The 16,099-nt window shown below is 32.1% G+C and overlaps 1 protein-coding gene across 1 annotated transcript; it reads left to right on the forward strand.

The window, feature by feature from the left end:
* The first annotated feature begins 1,539 nt into the window (after window positions 1-1,539).
* Window positions 1,540-12,801, forward strand: LOC145259238 (uncharacterized). The gene is made up of 2 exons (XM_080117080.1): window positions 1,540-1,648; window positions 12,395-12,801. The coding sequence occupies exons 1-2, from the start codon at window positions 1,540-1,542 to the stop codon at window positions 12,799-12,801; spliced, it is 516 nt and encodes a 171-aa protein (XP_079973206.1).
* Window positions 12,802-16,099: the final 3,298 nt, after the last annotated feature.

Here is a 16,099-nt window from a genome sequence, read left to right on the forward strand (position 1 = left end):
TTCTGTGGGAAAGAGGTTGCAGGGAAGAGAAAAGGGCATCCCCCACTAAGCTACAAAGTCTATTTTGAACTTTATCAAGGCAGGATAAGCTGCTTCTTGTAGCTCCTGCCCAGATGTGGCAACAGTACTCCATCATTGGCTGTACCTGACTTTTATATAGGTAGAAAATTGTATCAGGAGTCAGATATCTACTGGAGCAGTAGAAAGATCCCACCATTTTAGATATAAACAAAAGGTATCCTTGTCATAGTAGAGCAAATGAAGACTTGCAAGTAGAAAGTTGATTTGGGTCTGTTTTGATCAAATATCACATTTAAAATTGATGTGAGGGTTGTTTGTATTTGGTTAAGGAATTAGAGCTGAATGACATGAGCGAAGATTTAAGCAGTTTTATTTCAGAGAGTCAATGGCTGGAAAGGTTACATCTGTTCTTGAGCGATTTGCAGCAAACAGTAACTGCAATACTATAACATCCCCTCCATTTAGTTGAATGTATATTTATAAGTCTTAGTATCGCAAGAGTGTTCTTATAATTCTGCCCGGCTTAATTTGAAATAGGCCATATTTATTGTTGTCTAATAGAATCCTAGTGATGTTGGGTTTTATGGTTTCATCTCCAGCATCAATCTCCCTTGGTCTTGTTGTGTCCAGTGTGTGTCAGGTTTAAGGATATCAAAGTGAACCTTCTTTTTCACCGGAGTTGGTACGGCATGCAAATGGGTGCGATTGTGAGAGAGTCTAGTTCCATTAGGTGACTTTATTATGTAACTTTCGTCATTCTTGATGATAGTTCAAGGATGTCAAGTGTTGTCAAGTTTATTTAATACTCATACCCACTGGTCTGGGAATAGTGTTGGTAATTTTCTGATTCCACCATAATGTTCATAATGGGTTTCCATGCTTGAAGATATCTCATATAATTGCTTGCGATGTTCTTCCTTTCCTGGTTCAGATCGGCTTGGTAAGTTATTTGGTATGGGTCTTCCAAAAAGTATTTCAGCTAATGATAGCAGTTTGCTGTCTATTGGTGTTGCCCTAATCTGTAGCAGAGCAAGCTGGATGTCAGTTGTCTCCCCTTTTTTGCATTTTTTTATTGTTGTTATTTTTACATGTTTCTCTATGAAACCATTGCTTCTCGCATAGTAAGGTGAGCTTGTGAGATGCCTGATGCCCCAGGAATTTATGAAGCTTTGGAAAGCCTGTTCAGAGTACTGTAGACTATTGTCTGTCATTATTTCATCTGGGCGATTAAAAGGTGAGGTGTAGTATTTCATTTTATCTGCCACTGCTTTGCTGGTTACTAGTGATAACTCATCAACAATTTGATATTTTGAGTACCTGTCAGTGGTAAGCAGGAATTGCTACCCATCAATTTTGAATATGTTTGATGCAATGAACTTTCAAGGTTGACATGGAATATCATGTGGGTGCAGCAGTTCATTCCTGTGCGCATCTTGGTGCTCCTGGCAAAGTGTGCACGACTCGCTTTCTCTTGTAAGTCAGTGTATTTTCTCTATGCCTTGATGGAGCTGGTATAAGATGTCTTCCTTCATGGAGCTTGGGATAAGTACCTGCTTGCCCTTGAACAGGATTCCAGATTCTACAGAAAGTTCATCACGGAAAGACCAATATGATCAGATCTTGGCAGGTAGTTCATGGATATTATCTGGCCATCCCTGGTATATGACCTCCTTAATGAGATTTTTGGTTGGATCCTTCATCGTTTCGTTTTAGAGCATTTTCTGCTTTTCAAATGAGAAGTTGATGGTTGAGATTGTTATATCACATACCCCTCCATATCTTCATGAATAAACCGGAAACCAGCAATGGCGACGCTAGCACAAATCTGTTCGTCGATATAATGCAAATGAACACAATAAATACACATGACAACTTCAAAACCCATTTCTTTAGATGCACACATCTTTAGAATAACTCGCACCTTACTTCAACAAAGAAAACTGCCAGAGAAAGCCGCACAGCAAAAGAAAAAAAAAATACAAAACACAAACATCACAGTAAACACAACTCCTAAGCATATAAACACCAATATATAATTCACAAAACATTGCAACCTCACAACACCAACAATTTTATCAGCTTCAAATCGATATAACACATGCACGCATACACCAAACAGACAATTCTCTACAACTTATTAAAGCACGAAAAACAAACACAATCAAAAAGCGAAACTCAAGCCAGTGACAAAAAAAAAAATGGCGACTATTACTACTACGTCCGCTTCATGACTATAAAACACAAGCCCTTTTCAACAACAGACAGATCGGCCCTAGCGTGGCGTGCTATGAACTCATTCCGTCTTCAACCAGCATCCGACCCCTCGCTAGCGACATCAGACGCGGAGCTTACTACGCACAGCCAGCATCTTCTACCGCTCACCCGCGATCCTGATACAAGCCCCTTTCCTTCTTTGGCTGATACCAAATCATCACCTCTCACCAACCCCGTGCTAAGTGCCATCAGCTAACAACGATCGCCGCACACACTAAGCCACATTTCTGCCATGACCGCCCCGCACCCAACCGAACCCAAAGAAATTTTGATCGTTGATGAGTTTATCTCAACGCCCGACCAGCCATCATGACGACGACGCCTTAAATCTCTGATTTGGTGAGAAATAATATATATATATATATTTAGCCTTACTCGGTCGTCTGTATTTTTCTTGCAACCATACGCTTGTTTATTTCAAGATGGTCTGATTCTCATCGACTCCAGCATTTATAATATCCACTTTCTCATCTAGCTCACCTGATTTGTTGTTTTCAGGGTTGGGCAATTGGGTTAGGGTTTCAGCAAGGATCGTTTCGCTACCTGGTCTGTATATTACTTGGTATAAGTAGCCTTGGGTTTTCAGTAGCATTTGCTGTAGCTAGTATGGTGTTGCATACAGTGGTTTAGTGCATAATGTAATCAGTGGTTTATGGTCAGCGATTATGGAAAAGGCTTTTCTGGAGAGGTAGATGTCGTATCGTTGAACACCATACAAATGTGCCGGTCATAGCACTTTTGATGATCATTGTCTCAAATCCATGCTGATTGGAATTTAAGAAGACTACGTAATGGGTGAGCCTTTTCAGCAAAGCTAGGAATATATGGGGAAAGGTAATTTAACATACCTAGAAAACACTGTTGTTCCCTTTGTTTTGTGGATGGCATTTGCTTGATGTCACGCACTTTGTCTGGGTTTGGTTTAATTCCAGTAGAGATGTATATGTTTTCATATAAAGATATACTGGGCTGCTTTATAAAACACTTTTTGCAAGTCCAGTTTTAGCTCGAGCCATCAGATTGTGCAAATTTTTGCCATGTTCCTCATAATTTGGCCAAATACGGCTACATCATCGGCAATGCTGGCTATGCCATCTAGGCCTTCTAGGATTTAGTCCATTTTTGCTTGGAAGGTATCTTGGGAGACATTGAATCCAAATAATAGACACTTCCAACACACTCATCTAAATGGAGTCCTGCAAGTTGTCAACAGCTCTGATTTTTCAATCAGGCGGACGTTATTTTATATTGTACTTGTAATGCCATACATATTTTTCAATCAATCCACCTGTATAATTTTAGTTCCTCGTAGGGAATAATTTTAGTTCCTGATATAAAGGAAGCGCTGCTGCCACGATGATGTGAAGGTTGTTTGTATTTGGTTAAGAAATTAGAGCTGAATGGAATGAGTAAAGTTTAAGCAGTTTTATTTCAGAGAGAGTCAATGGCCGAAGGGTTACAGCCAGCTCTGGGCGATTCGTAGCAAATGGTAACTGCGATACTATAACAAAAATTGTCGCTGGCAAATAGTTCTTATGATATTAAGACCTTCATTTTCTGGTGTTTCCCCTCTATATATTACCTGGTCGCCATTTTGAATATTGCTGTTTACAAGGAAAGCAAGTCAATCCGACCTTGAAAAATAGTTAGGCCGGTTTTGTTTTCGATTTTCAAAAAAATGGGTGGATGGGAAGGAATCAAAAATTAGAAAGTATCCCCTCCCCCATGAACTCCTAATCTAAAAAAGATAAAAAAGGCCATTGAAACGCATTAGTCAAAAGAAACAAAAAAGTAGATCCAGGGGGTTTTTAGGGGGTAAATGACGCTGTATTAGATTGTAAAAAAATACAGAAAAATCTTTATGCTGTATGTTCCCATTCCAAAAATCCAAAACTTTAAAAAATCTCTCAAATTGAACAAGTAGGTTTTTATATAAAAAAAAATAATCTTTTTATGATTTTTAGCGATTTTAATAATAAATCTAATTTCCTATTTACTAAATTGCATCCTTTACAAGGCTGATTTTGATTTCAGTAGTTTTAGGAAGACGAACCCAGAGTTGTCTCCCTTTATTTAAAACAACATAGCAGATCAACACAAACTTGCTTACTCATAAAATTTTATTTTTTTTCACTTAAAAAACTACTTGATAATTTTTGGAATATGACATTTTTGTTTGATGACAGCTACATATTTTAGGATGAATTTTGCATGAGCATGATGCTTTCTTTCGTTGAAATATGTTTATTTGCTGAAATAATTTATATTAAAAATAAATTTTGGGGATATTTTTTACTATCTCACTCAGCATAGCCCTAAAAAATTGGCATCCTACTTTGCTTTAGTAATTATTTTTAAACAGCCTGAAACAAAAAATATTTAAAATTTTAGAGTGGGGATCACTTTCTGGTCAGCCAGCGGTAAACAAGACATGTAACCGATTCGACTTTCATTTTCTTTAGTGGAATCGTGGGGAGGGATTAATTTTTTTTACTTATCCAATGTAGTTTTCTTTTTTTAAGTATAAAGGTGGGGTGGGGGTTTAATAAAAAATTTTATATTTTGGGGTGGGGTTAAATTAACGTGCAATAAAATCGACCATGATGGAGAATAATAAACAATATAGATTTTGGGGAGATGGTAAATTTTAATGATGGAAAATATTTGCTCTTATTTGGTAAAATGAAAGTAATGATAACAAATGCATGGACTTAAAACAGTAAAAAAATCATTGGAAACATTAAAAAACAGTAAAAAAAAATAAAACAGTAAAAAAATCATTGGAAACATTAAAAAACAGTAAAAAAAAAATTAAACAGTAAAAAAATCATTGGAAACATTAAAAAACAGTAAAAAAAAAATAAAACAGGAAAAAAATCATTGGAAACATTAAAAAACAGTAAAAAAAAATAAAACAGTAAAAAAATCATTGGAAACATAAAAAAACAGTAAAAAAAAATAAAACAGTAAAAAAATCATTGGAAACATTAAAAAACAGTAAAAAAAAATAAAACAGTAAAAAAATCATTGGAAACATTAAAAAACAGTAAAAAAAAATAAAACAGTAAAAAAATCATTGGAAACATTAAAAAACAGTAAAAAAAAAATAAAACAGTAAAAAAATCATTGGAAACATTAAAAAACAGTAAAAAAAAATAAAACAGTAAAAAAATCATTGGAAACATTAAAAAACAGTAAAAAAAAAATAAAACAGTAAAAAAATCATTGGAAATATTAAAAAACAGTAAAAAAAAATAAAACAGTAAAAAAATCATTGGAAACATTAAAAAACAGTAAAAAAATCATTGGAAACATTAAAAAACAGTAAAAAAAAAAAATAAAACAGTAAAAAAATCATTGGAAACATTAAAAAACAGTAAAAAAAAATAAAACAGTAAAAAAAATCATTGGAAACATTAAAAAACAGTAAAAAAAAAATAAAACAGTAAAAAAATCATTGGAAACATTAAAAAACAGTAAAAAAAAATAAAACAGTAAAAAAATCATTGGAAACATTAAAAAACAGTAAAAAAAAATAAAACAGTAAAAAAATCATTGGAAACATTAAAAAACAGTAAAAAAAAAATAAAACAGTAAAAAAATCATTGGAAACATTAAAAAACAGTAAAAAAAAATAAAACAGTAAAAAAATCATTGGAAACATTAAAAAACAGTAAAAAAAAATGAAACAGTAAAAAAATCATTAGAAACATTAAAAAACAGTAAAAAAAAAATAAAACAGTAAAAAAATCATTGGAAACATTAAAAAACAGTAAAAAAAAATAAAACAGTAAAAGAATCATTGGAAACATTAAAAAACAGTAAAAAAAAAAATAAAACAGTAAAAAAAATCATTGGAAACATTAAAAAACAGTAAAAAAAAAATAAAACAGTAAAAAAATCATTGGAAACATTAAAAAACAGTAAAAAAAAAATAAAACAGTAAAAAAATCATTGGAAACATTAAAAAACAGTAAAAAAAATATAAAAGTAAAAAAATCATTGGAAACATTAAAAAACAGTAAAAAAAAATAAAACAGTAAAAAAATCATTGGAAACATTAAAAAACAGTAAAAAAAAAATAAAACAGTAAAAAAATCATTGGAAACATTAAAAAACAGTAAAAAAAAAAATAAAACAGTAAAAAAAATCATTAGAAACATTAAAAACAGTAAAAAAAAAATAAAACAGTAAAAAAATAATTGGAAACATTAAAAAACAGTAAAAAAAAATAAAACAGTAAAAAAATCATTGGAAACATTAAAAAACAGTAAAAAAAAAATAAAACAGTAAAAAAATCATTGGAAACATTAAAAAACAGTAAAAAAAAATAAAACAGTAAAAAAATCATTGGAAACATTAAAAAACAGTAAAATAAAATAAAACAGTAAAAAAAATCATTGGAAACATTAAAAAACAGTAAAAAAAAAAATAAAACAGTAAAAAAATCATTGGAAACATTAAAAAACAGTAAAAAAAAAAATAAAACAGTAAAAAAATCATTGGAAACATTAAAAAACAGTAAAAAAAAAATAAAACAGTAAAAAAATCATTGGAAACATTAAAAAACAGTAAAAAAAAAATAAAAGAGTAAAAAAAATCATTGGAAACATTAAAAAACTGTAAAAAAAATAAAACAGTAAAAAAAAATAAAACAGTAAAAAAATCATTGGAAACATTAAAAAACAGTAAAAAAAATAAAACAGTAAAAAAATCATTGGAAACATTAAAGAACAGTAAAAAAATAAAACAGTAAAATAATCATTGGAAACATTAAAAAACAGTAAAAAAAAAAATGAAACAGTAAAAAAAATCATTGGAAACATTAAAAAACAATAAAAAATAAAAATAAAACAGTAAAAAAAATCATTGGAAACATTAAAAAACAGTAAAAAAAAAATAAAACAGTAAAAAAATCATTGGAAACATTAAAAAACAGTAAAAAAAAAAATAAAACAGTAAAAAAAATCATTAGAAACATTAAAAACAGTAAAAAAAAAAATAAAACAGTAAAAAAATCATTGGAAACATTAAAAAACAGTAAAAAAAAATGAAACAGTAAAAAAATCATTAGAAACATTAAAAAACAGTAAAAAAAAAATAAAACAGTAAAAAAATCATTGGAAACATTAAAAAACAGTAAAAAAAAAATAAAACAGTAAAAAAATCATTGGAAACATTAAAAAACAGTAAAAAAAAAATAAAACAGTAAAAAAATCATTGGAAACATTAAAAAACAGTAAAAAAAAATAAAACAGTAAAAAAATCATTGGAAACATTAAAAAACAGTAAAAAAAAATAAAACAGTAAAAAAATCATTGGAAACATTAAAAAACAGTAAAAAAAAATAAAACAGTAAAAAAATCATTGGAAACATTAAAAAACAGTAAAAAAAAATAAAACAGTAAAAAAATCATTGGAAACATTAAAAAACAGTAAAAAAAAAAAATAAAACAGTAAAAAAATCATTGGAAACATTAAAAAACAGTAAAAAAAAATAAAACAGTAAAAAAATCATTGGAAACATTAAAAAACAGTAAAAAAAAAATAAAACAGTAAAAAAATCATTGGAAATATTAAAAAACAGTAAAAAAAAATAAAACAGTAAAAAAATCATTGGAAACATTAAAAAACAGTAAAAAAAAATAAAACAGTAAAAAAAATCATTGGAAACATTAAAAAACAGTAAAAAAAAATAAAACAGTAAAAAAATCATTGGAAACATTAAAAAACAGTAAAAAAAAATAAAACAGTAAAAAAATCATTGGAAACATTAAAAAACAGTAAAAAAAATAAAACAGTAAAAAAATCATTGGAAACATTAAAAAACAGTAAAAAAAAAATAAAACAGTAAAAAAATCATTGGAAACATTAAAAAACAGTAAAAAAAAAATAAAACAGTAAAAAAATCATTGGAAACATTAAAAAACAGTAAAAAAAAATGAAACAGTAAAAAAATCATTAGAAACATTAAAAAACAGTAAAAAAAAAATAAAACAGTAAAAAAATCATTGGAAACATTAAAAAACAGTAAAAAAAAATAAAACAGTAAAAAAATCATTGGAAACATTAAAAAACAGTAAAAAAAAAATAAAACAGTAAAAAAAATCATTGGAAACATTAAAAAACAGTAAAAAAAAAATAAAACAGTAAAAAAATCATTGGAAACATTAAAAAACAGTAAAAAAAAAAATAAAACAGTAAAAAAATCATTGGAAACATTAAAAAACAGTAAAAAAAAATAAAAAAGTAAAAAAATCATTGGAAACATTAAAAAACAGTAAAAAAAAAATAAAACAGTAAAAAAAATCATTGGAAACATTAAAAAACAGTAAAAAAAATAAAACAGTAAAAAAATCATTGGAAACATTAAAAAACAGTAAAAAAAATAAAACAGTAAAAAAATCATTGGAAACATTAAAAAACAGTAAAAAAAAAATAAAACAGTAAAAAAATCATTGGAAACATTAAAAAACAGTAAAAAAAAATATAAAAGTACAAAAATCATTGGAAACATTAAAAAACAGTAAAAAAAAAATAAAACAGTAAAAAAATCATTGGAAACATTAAAAAACAGTAAAAAAAAAATAAAACAGTAAAAAAATCATTGGAAACATTAAAAAACAGTAAAAAAAAAAATAAAACAGTAAAAAAAATCATTAGAAACATTAAAAACAGTAAAAAAAAAATAAAACAGTAAAAAAATCATTGGAAACATTAAAAAACAGTAAAAAAAAATAAAACAGTAAAAAAATCATTGGAAACATTAAAAAACAGTAAAAAAAAATAAAACAGTAAAAAAATCATTGGAAACATTAAAAAACAGTAAAAAAAAATAAAACAGTAAAAAAATCATTGGAAACCTTAAAAAACAGTAAAATAAAATAAAACAGTAAAAAAAATCATTGGAAACATTAAAAAACAGTAAAAAAACAAATAAAACAGTAAAAAAATCATTGGAAACATTAAAAAACAGTAAAAAAAAATATAAAAGTACAAAAATCATTGGAAACATTAAAAAACAGTAAAAAAAAAATAAAACAGTAAAAAAATCATTGGAAACATTAAAAAACAGTAAAAAAAAAATAAAACAGTAAAAAAATCATTGGAAACATTAAAAAACAGTAAAAAAAAAATAAAACAGTAAAAAAAATCATTAGAAACATTAAAAACAGTAAAAAAAAAATAAAACAGTAAAAAAATCATTGGAAACATTAAAAAACAGTAAAAAAAAATAAAACAGTAAAAAAATCATTGGAAACATTAAAAAACAGTAAAAAAAAAATAAAACAGTAAAAAAATCATTGGAAACATTAAAAAACAGTAAAAAAAAATAAAACAGTAAAAAAATCATTGGAAACATTAAAAAACAGTAAAATAAAATAAAACAGTAAAAAAAATCATTGGAAACATTAAAAAACAGTAAAAAAAAAAATAAAACAGTAAAAAAATCATTGGAAACATTAAAAAACAGTAAAAAAAAAATAAAACAGTAAAAAAATCATTGGAAACATTAAAAAACAGTAAAAAAAAATAAAACAGTAAAAAAATCATTGGAAACATTAAAAAACAGTAAAAAAAAAATAAAAGAGTAAAAAAAATCATTGGAAACATTAAAAAACTGTAAAAAAAATAAAACAGTAAAAAAAAATGAAACAGTAAAAAAATCATTGGAAACATTAAAAAACAGTAAAAAAAATAAAACAGTAAAAAAATCATTGGAAACATTAAAGAACAGTAAAAAAAAAAAACAGTAAAATAATCATTGGAAACATTAAAAAACAGTAAAAAAAAAAAATGAAACAGTAAAAAAAATCATTGGAAACATTAAAAAACAATAAAAAATAAAAATAAAACAGTAAAAAAAATCATTGGAAACATTAAAAAACAGTAAAAAAAAATAAAACAGTAAAAAAATCATTGGAAACATTAAAAAACAGTAAAAAAAAATAAAACAGTAAAAAAAATCATTGGAAACATTAAAAAACAGTAAAAAAAAAAAAATAAAACAGTAAAAAAATCATTGGAAACATTAAAAAACAGTAAAAAAAAAAAATAAAACAGTAAAAAAATCATTGGAAACATTAAAAAACAGTAAAAAAAAATAAAACAGTAAAAAAATCATTGGAAACATTAAAAAACAGTAAAAAAAAAAAAATATAAAAGTACAAAAATCATTGGAAACATTAAAAAACAGTAAAAAAAAATAAAACAGTAAAAAAATCATTGGAAACATTAAAAAACAGTAAAAAAAAAATAAAACAGTAAAAAAATCATTGGAAACATTAAAAAACAGTAAAAAAAAAAAATAAAACAGTAAAAAAATCATTGGAAACATTAAAAAACAGTAAAAAAAAAATAAAACAGTAAAAAAATCATTGGAAACATTAAAAAACAGTAAAATAAAATAAAACAGTAAAAAAATCATTGGAAACATTAAAAAACAGTAAAAAAAAATAAAACAGTAAAAAAATCATTGGAAACATTAAAAAACAGTAAAAAAAAAAATAAAACAGTAAAAAAATCATTGGAAACATTAAAAAACAGTAAAAAAAAATAAAACAGTAAAAAAATCATTGGAAACATTAAAAAACAGTAAAAAAAAATAAAACAGTAAAAAAATCATTGGAAACATTAAAAAACAGTAAAAAAAAAATAAAACAGTAAAAAAATCATTGGAAACATTAAAAAACAGTAAAAAAAAAATAAAACAATAAAAAAATCTTGAATTGCATTACCGAACACATTACTTCGATTACTCGACTTCCATTAACTTTAGACTCGCGTTGGTAGGATTTTCTAAAAATCAGAACTGCGATTTACGGGACGGCATGTTTAACATCGTTATATTTTTCATTTTCATTCCTCACTGTCACACGATAATACGACTTTTTTTTTTTTTTTTTTTTACTTTTATATTATGCTATGTTTCCACTAATTTCGGAATTCATACTCAGGGGACGGGTGACTTATTACATCAGTGGTTATTTATTTATTATTTTTTTGCAATTTATTACTTTTTTTCCCTACACATCGTCTGCAACGGATGATCCGTCGGATCGCTTACACAAAATAAAGGTGGTTTTTTTTTTACAATGTCTTAGCACTTCACTTTACTAATTAACTCGGAAATAGACACAGAAAACTTTATTTTTCACGTGTACAAATACTTTTTTCCCCTTTGGCACATTAAGTTTACTCCTTACTCTTTCGAATACAATAGAAAACAATCCCCACCCCGGAAACAAACACCCGGGCAACGATTTTTTTTATTCTTTTGTTTTGATTTACTCAATACCGTACACACCTCGAAACATCCGAGCAACGCCGGGTACCCCTGCTAGTTTTATATATAATAAGTAGTAAACATTCAAAATCCAAATGTATGTTTATATTTTTTCTTTCATAATATTTTGTCTTACACGTGTTTCGTTGAATGGCGTACAAGCACCAAACAACTCATCAGAGACAGTTTATGTGGAGAAAATAGAAAGGAACATACAAACGGCTTACCTGTAAAGCACCCACGTGTCTGCCTGTCATGTGCGTTGGACAGAAAAAAGAAAAACCAAGATGGCGTCCGCGATATTTAACAGAAACCGTCTCATGTGATCTCGCGAGATTCACGTGGGTGAATGTAATATAAAGCAGGTCGTTTGGAGGAATGGGGAAGTTTTTTTTCAAAATACAGACTGTTACTCAGTGCATTGGAATGAGTGAAGGAGATTCCAGTTCTACAAGCTATTTTCGGTATGATGTCAGGATTTGATCCTAAGCTAATTCCACGGTTTGATGGTAGCAGCCCTGAGTAGTCAGTACAAGAATGGGTAGAAAAGGCAGAATTGATATGCCAGCTCATTGATGTGAAGTGTCTGGAATGAGTGGTCCCAATGCGCCTCATTGGGGGCGCATATGCTCTATACCAGCAGCTAACGGACGAAAAGAAGGCAAATTTCACCTGCATCAAAAACGCCCTCTTCACAGCATTTGTACTAGATCCGGTTGCTGCATGGAAGGAGTTTATAGCATGCAAGTTACATTCCGGGGAGACAGTTGATGTTTATCTGGCAGAACTGAAGAAACTTGCGGTCCTGTTCAGAGAAATGTCAAATAAAGGCCTGCTGGTGTGCATTTATTGCAGGATTGCCTGCTGGTGTGGAGGCTCTGTTCCAAGCCTCATCCCAAGTAGACGAGATGGACATCTCGGAAGTATTAGCGCGGGTGCTGGTGATACTAAAAAAGAGCCCAGAGACTGTAGACTGTGCGGTAGCCGTGCAACCATCACAGGGTGGATCTCAGGACCTGGGCACGGTTACAAGCTGCTACAAGTGTGGTGGACCCAACCATTTGGCCCGTGATTGTCTCTCATCACGCTCATTGACTCAAAGGCCTAGCAGGCTTCAGTGTTACAAGTGTAAAAACCGGGGACACCCGGCCCATGCCTGTCCAGGAAACGGGCAAGGGGAAGAAGCTACAGCGCCAGTCCTCTCCCCAGATCGTCCCTGAACAAGGCATTGCCTGCAGTGAGTGTGCATGTTAATGGACGTGAATGCCTCGCCCTTGTAGACACTGGTTGCGACACTTGGTACAGGGTCACTTGCAGGGTGAGTGTCATCAGCATAAGCATCGGCGACGGGCCTGCACGGGGAGCTACGTGGGTACAACCTACTTCTAGGAATGGATTTGATTACACAGCTGGGTGGAATTACTGTGAACTGCACTGGCAAGATAGAATTCTCCCGACATGAGAAACGTGTTTGCGCTGGGATTACCCTGGACGAGCCTGACTTTCATGCAGAGTACGATAGGGAAACGAATGCGTGGACGGCATCTTGGATGTGGGCTTGCGATCAACCACCAATATCCTTACAGATCCGACTATCAGGGTACCCCCTCCTCCAATGAGGCTAACGGGGCAGTATGAAGAAGAACTGCAGACTTGGATCAACAATGGTTGGCTGTTTCCATACCTCGAGGATGAGCTCGGCCTATCAGACTGATTCCCCTGATGGCTGTCTTACAAGATAGCAAACAGAAGGTCTGACCCGTCATGGACTACCGTGAACTTAATGAAGATGTTGACCCATACATAGCAGGGGCGGATCTTTGTGCGCTAAAATTAAGGGATTGGTGGCAGCAAGGGTCGGACATGGCTATTTTGGATCTCCGCAGGGCCTATCTGCAGATACACATTGAAAAAGCGCTGTAGCCATTTCAGACTATGGAAATTAAAGGAACTCGCTATTGTCTGACCAGGCAAGGGTTCGGTCTCAACGTGGCACCAGGCATTATTACAGCAATTATGCCCGCGATCCAGCAACAGGATGAGGCTGTGTGTCAGGCGACATAGTCTTACATCAACAATATCTTTGTAAATGAGAGCCTCATGTCTGCCCAGTCGGTCAAAGAGCACTTTGAGAACTTTGGACTGACATGCAAGGAACCCGAGCATCTGCGAGATGGAGTAAAAGTGCTTGGCTTGCATGTGAGCGGTAGCAAGGAGGGGCTCTACTGGATGAGAGATGGTGATGTTCCGGAAGTCCTATCCGACATCACTTGTCGGAGCATTTTTTCTGTTTGTGGACAGCTGGTGGGCCACTTCCCTGTGTGTGGTTGGCTCAGGATGGCAGTGGCAGCCATAAAACGTTGTGCGACATCCGTATCATTGGGATGGGATGATAAAGTGCATGATGCCATGCTCCTGAGCATGCTGACAGAAACTGTGGCCAGGGTGACTCATGATAACCCTGTGTGAGGGAACTAGTGTGTTAACGGAAATGAGTTCACAGTTTGGGTGGACGTTAGTTCACTATCCCTTGGAGTTGCCCTTGCAGTTGATGATGGAATTATCGAAGATGCCTGTTGGCTTCATCCAGAGAATGATTCTAGGCACATAAACCTCACCAAACTTGATGCCACATTGAAAAGAGTTACCCTAATGCTTCAGTGGCAAGCCAGGGTACTCCATATTATCATGGACTCTGCGTGCACTCTTTAGTGGATAACTGATGCATTGACTGGAAGAGCACGGCTAATGACACGGGCAGCAAGTGAGACGTTGGTACAAAGACGGCTCGCCACTCTGGTTGATATAATCAAAGAGTACAACCTGACCATAGACGTAACGTTGATCAGGTCTGCAAGCAACAGAGCAGATACGCTGACAAGAATACCACAACGGTGGCTACTGGCTGATACCTGGGGAGGTTCTGAGATGCTGCAACAGCTGTGTGCAGCCATTGTGTGTAATATGGATGCAGATCGTATCAGTGAGATTCACCGCAATGTGGACACCCAGGGGTTAAGTGAACACTATATTTTGCAAAAATGGTTGACCCAGAAGTAAGAAGGGAAAATGTCAAGAGAGTAGTGGAAAGTTGCTAGGCATGTCAATCAATCGACCTGGCTCCGATACAATGGAAAAAAGGGCAATTAAGAGTGAGCGACACGTGACAGAGAGTGGGCATGGATATCACACATTATGGTGGCAATCACTTCCTCACCCTCATCGATTGTGAGCCTATGCGTTTCGCAGTCTGGAGACCACTCGGGCGCCAGGACTCCACCTACATTATTCGCCAGCTGTCATTTGTGTTCCTTGAAAGAGACGCGCCCGAAGAGTTACTGACGGACAATGCTTATGTGCCATCTGGCAATGCTTATGTGCCATCTGGCAATGCTTATGTGCCATCTGGCAATGCTTATGTGCCATCTGGCAATGGTATTGCTGAGAAGAGCCATCACAGCATCAAAAGAATTGCGGCCAGGAAGCAGTGCACCATCGCAAAAGCCGTATATTGGTACATCACGCCGAAGGATGGCGTCTCTCCAGGGACAGTGCCTGCCAATGCAATTTACCAATATTGAGTCCGAAAAAAGGGAATCTACTCCAACAAGAAGTTGCCAACGAGGAAGGACAGGGGTTGTATGTACCAGGGGATCCTGTCTGGGTGAAGCCGCCAGGAAGCCGGTGCACTGATAGATATACACGGGGCCTAATGACCGATGTGGTGAGTCAGCAGTCAGTCATGGTTGATGGTGTGCCCCGTCATGTTAGGGACCTGAGGCTGGTGACACAGGTGCAACTACCACTGGATGACGGGAGCGACTCTGAGTGAGGCCAGTGGGCCATCGCCCTGGTTTGCACCATCTTCATCCTCATCAAGCAGCAAATCCGATATTAGTAGCCTCTCAGGGGATGCAATGTTCTTTGACCCTCAGATTGCGGGTGAGAGCACAAATGAACAAGAGGCCTACACAGTCCCCCTTCGAAGAAGCACCTGACAGAAGAGAGCACCATCTCCCTGCCATCTCTGTGATCATGAGATCAGGGGAGAGGGATGTGGGGAAAATAGAAACGAACATACAAACGGCCTACTTGTAAAGCACCCACGTGTCTGCCTGTCATGCGCGTGTGACAGGAAAAAGAAAAACCAAGATGGCGTCTGCGATATTTAATAGAAACGGTCTCTTGTGATCTCACAAGATTCACGTGAATGAATGTAAAATAAAGCAGATTGCTTGGAGGAGTGGGGAAGTTTGTTTTTTTTGCCGTACCAGATGGTTACTCAGTGCAGTGGAACGAGTGAAGGAGATTCCAGTTCTACAGTTTATATTTTCCTTGGAAAAATCAAACAGCTCCACAGTTTGTTTAATTTTTTTTCCAAATTAGCACATTTGCTGTCAGCTATAGCTTTATAAAATTTATTATCATTGCCAAGCTATTTTTTCTGTGATTTCTAAAAATAAAGTCAACAAATAATGCATATGAATATGATATGGAATATATTTCAAATTTGTATTT

Source organism: Euprymna scolopes, chromosome 34 (assembly GCF_053919585.1).
Source record: "Euprymna scolopes isolate OS-2025 chromosome 34, ASM5391958v1, whole genome shotgun sequence".
Taxonomy (NCBI): Eukaryota; Metazoa; Mollusca; class Cephalopoda; order Sepiida; family Sepiolidae; genus Euprymna; species Euprymna scolopes.

Bases quoted from the DNA above. Each gene is read 5' to 3' on its own strand.
- LOC145259238 (XM_080117080.1), top strand. From the start codon at position 1,540: ATGTCTTCCTTCATGGAGCTTGGGATAAGTACCTGCTTGCCCTTGAAC. The intron at 1,649-12,394 runs GTAGTTCATGGA...GGTCCTGTTCAG, and splicing joins ATATGATCAGATCTTGGCAG to AGAAATGTCAAATAAAGGCC.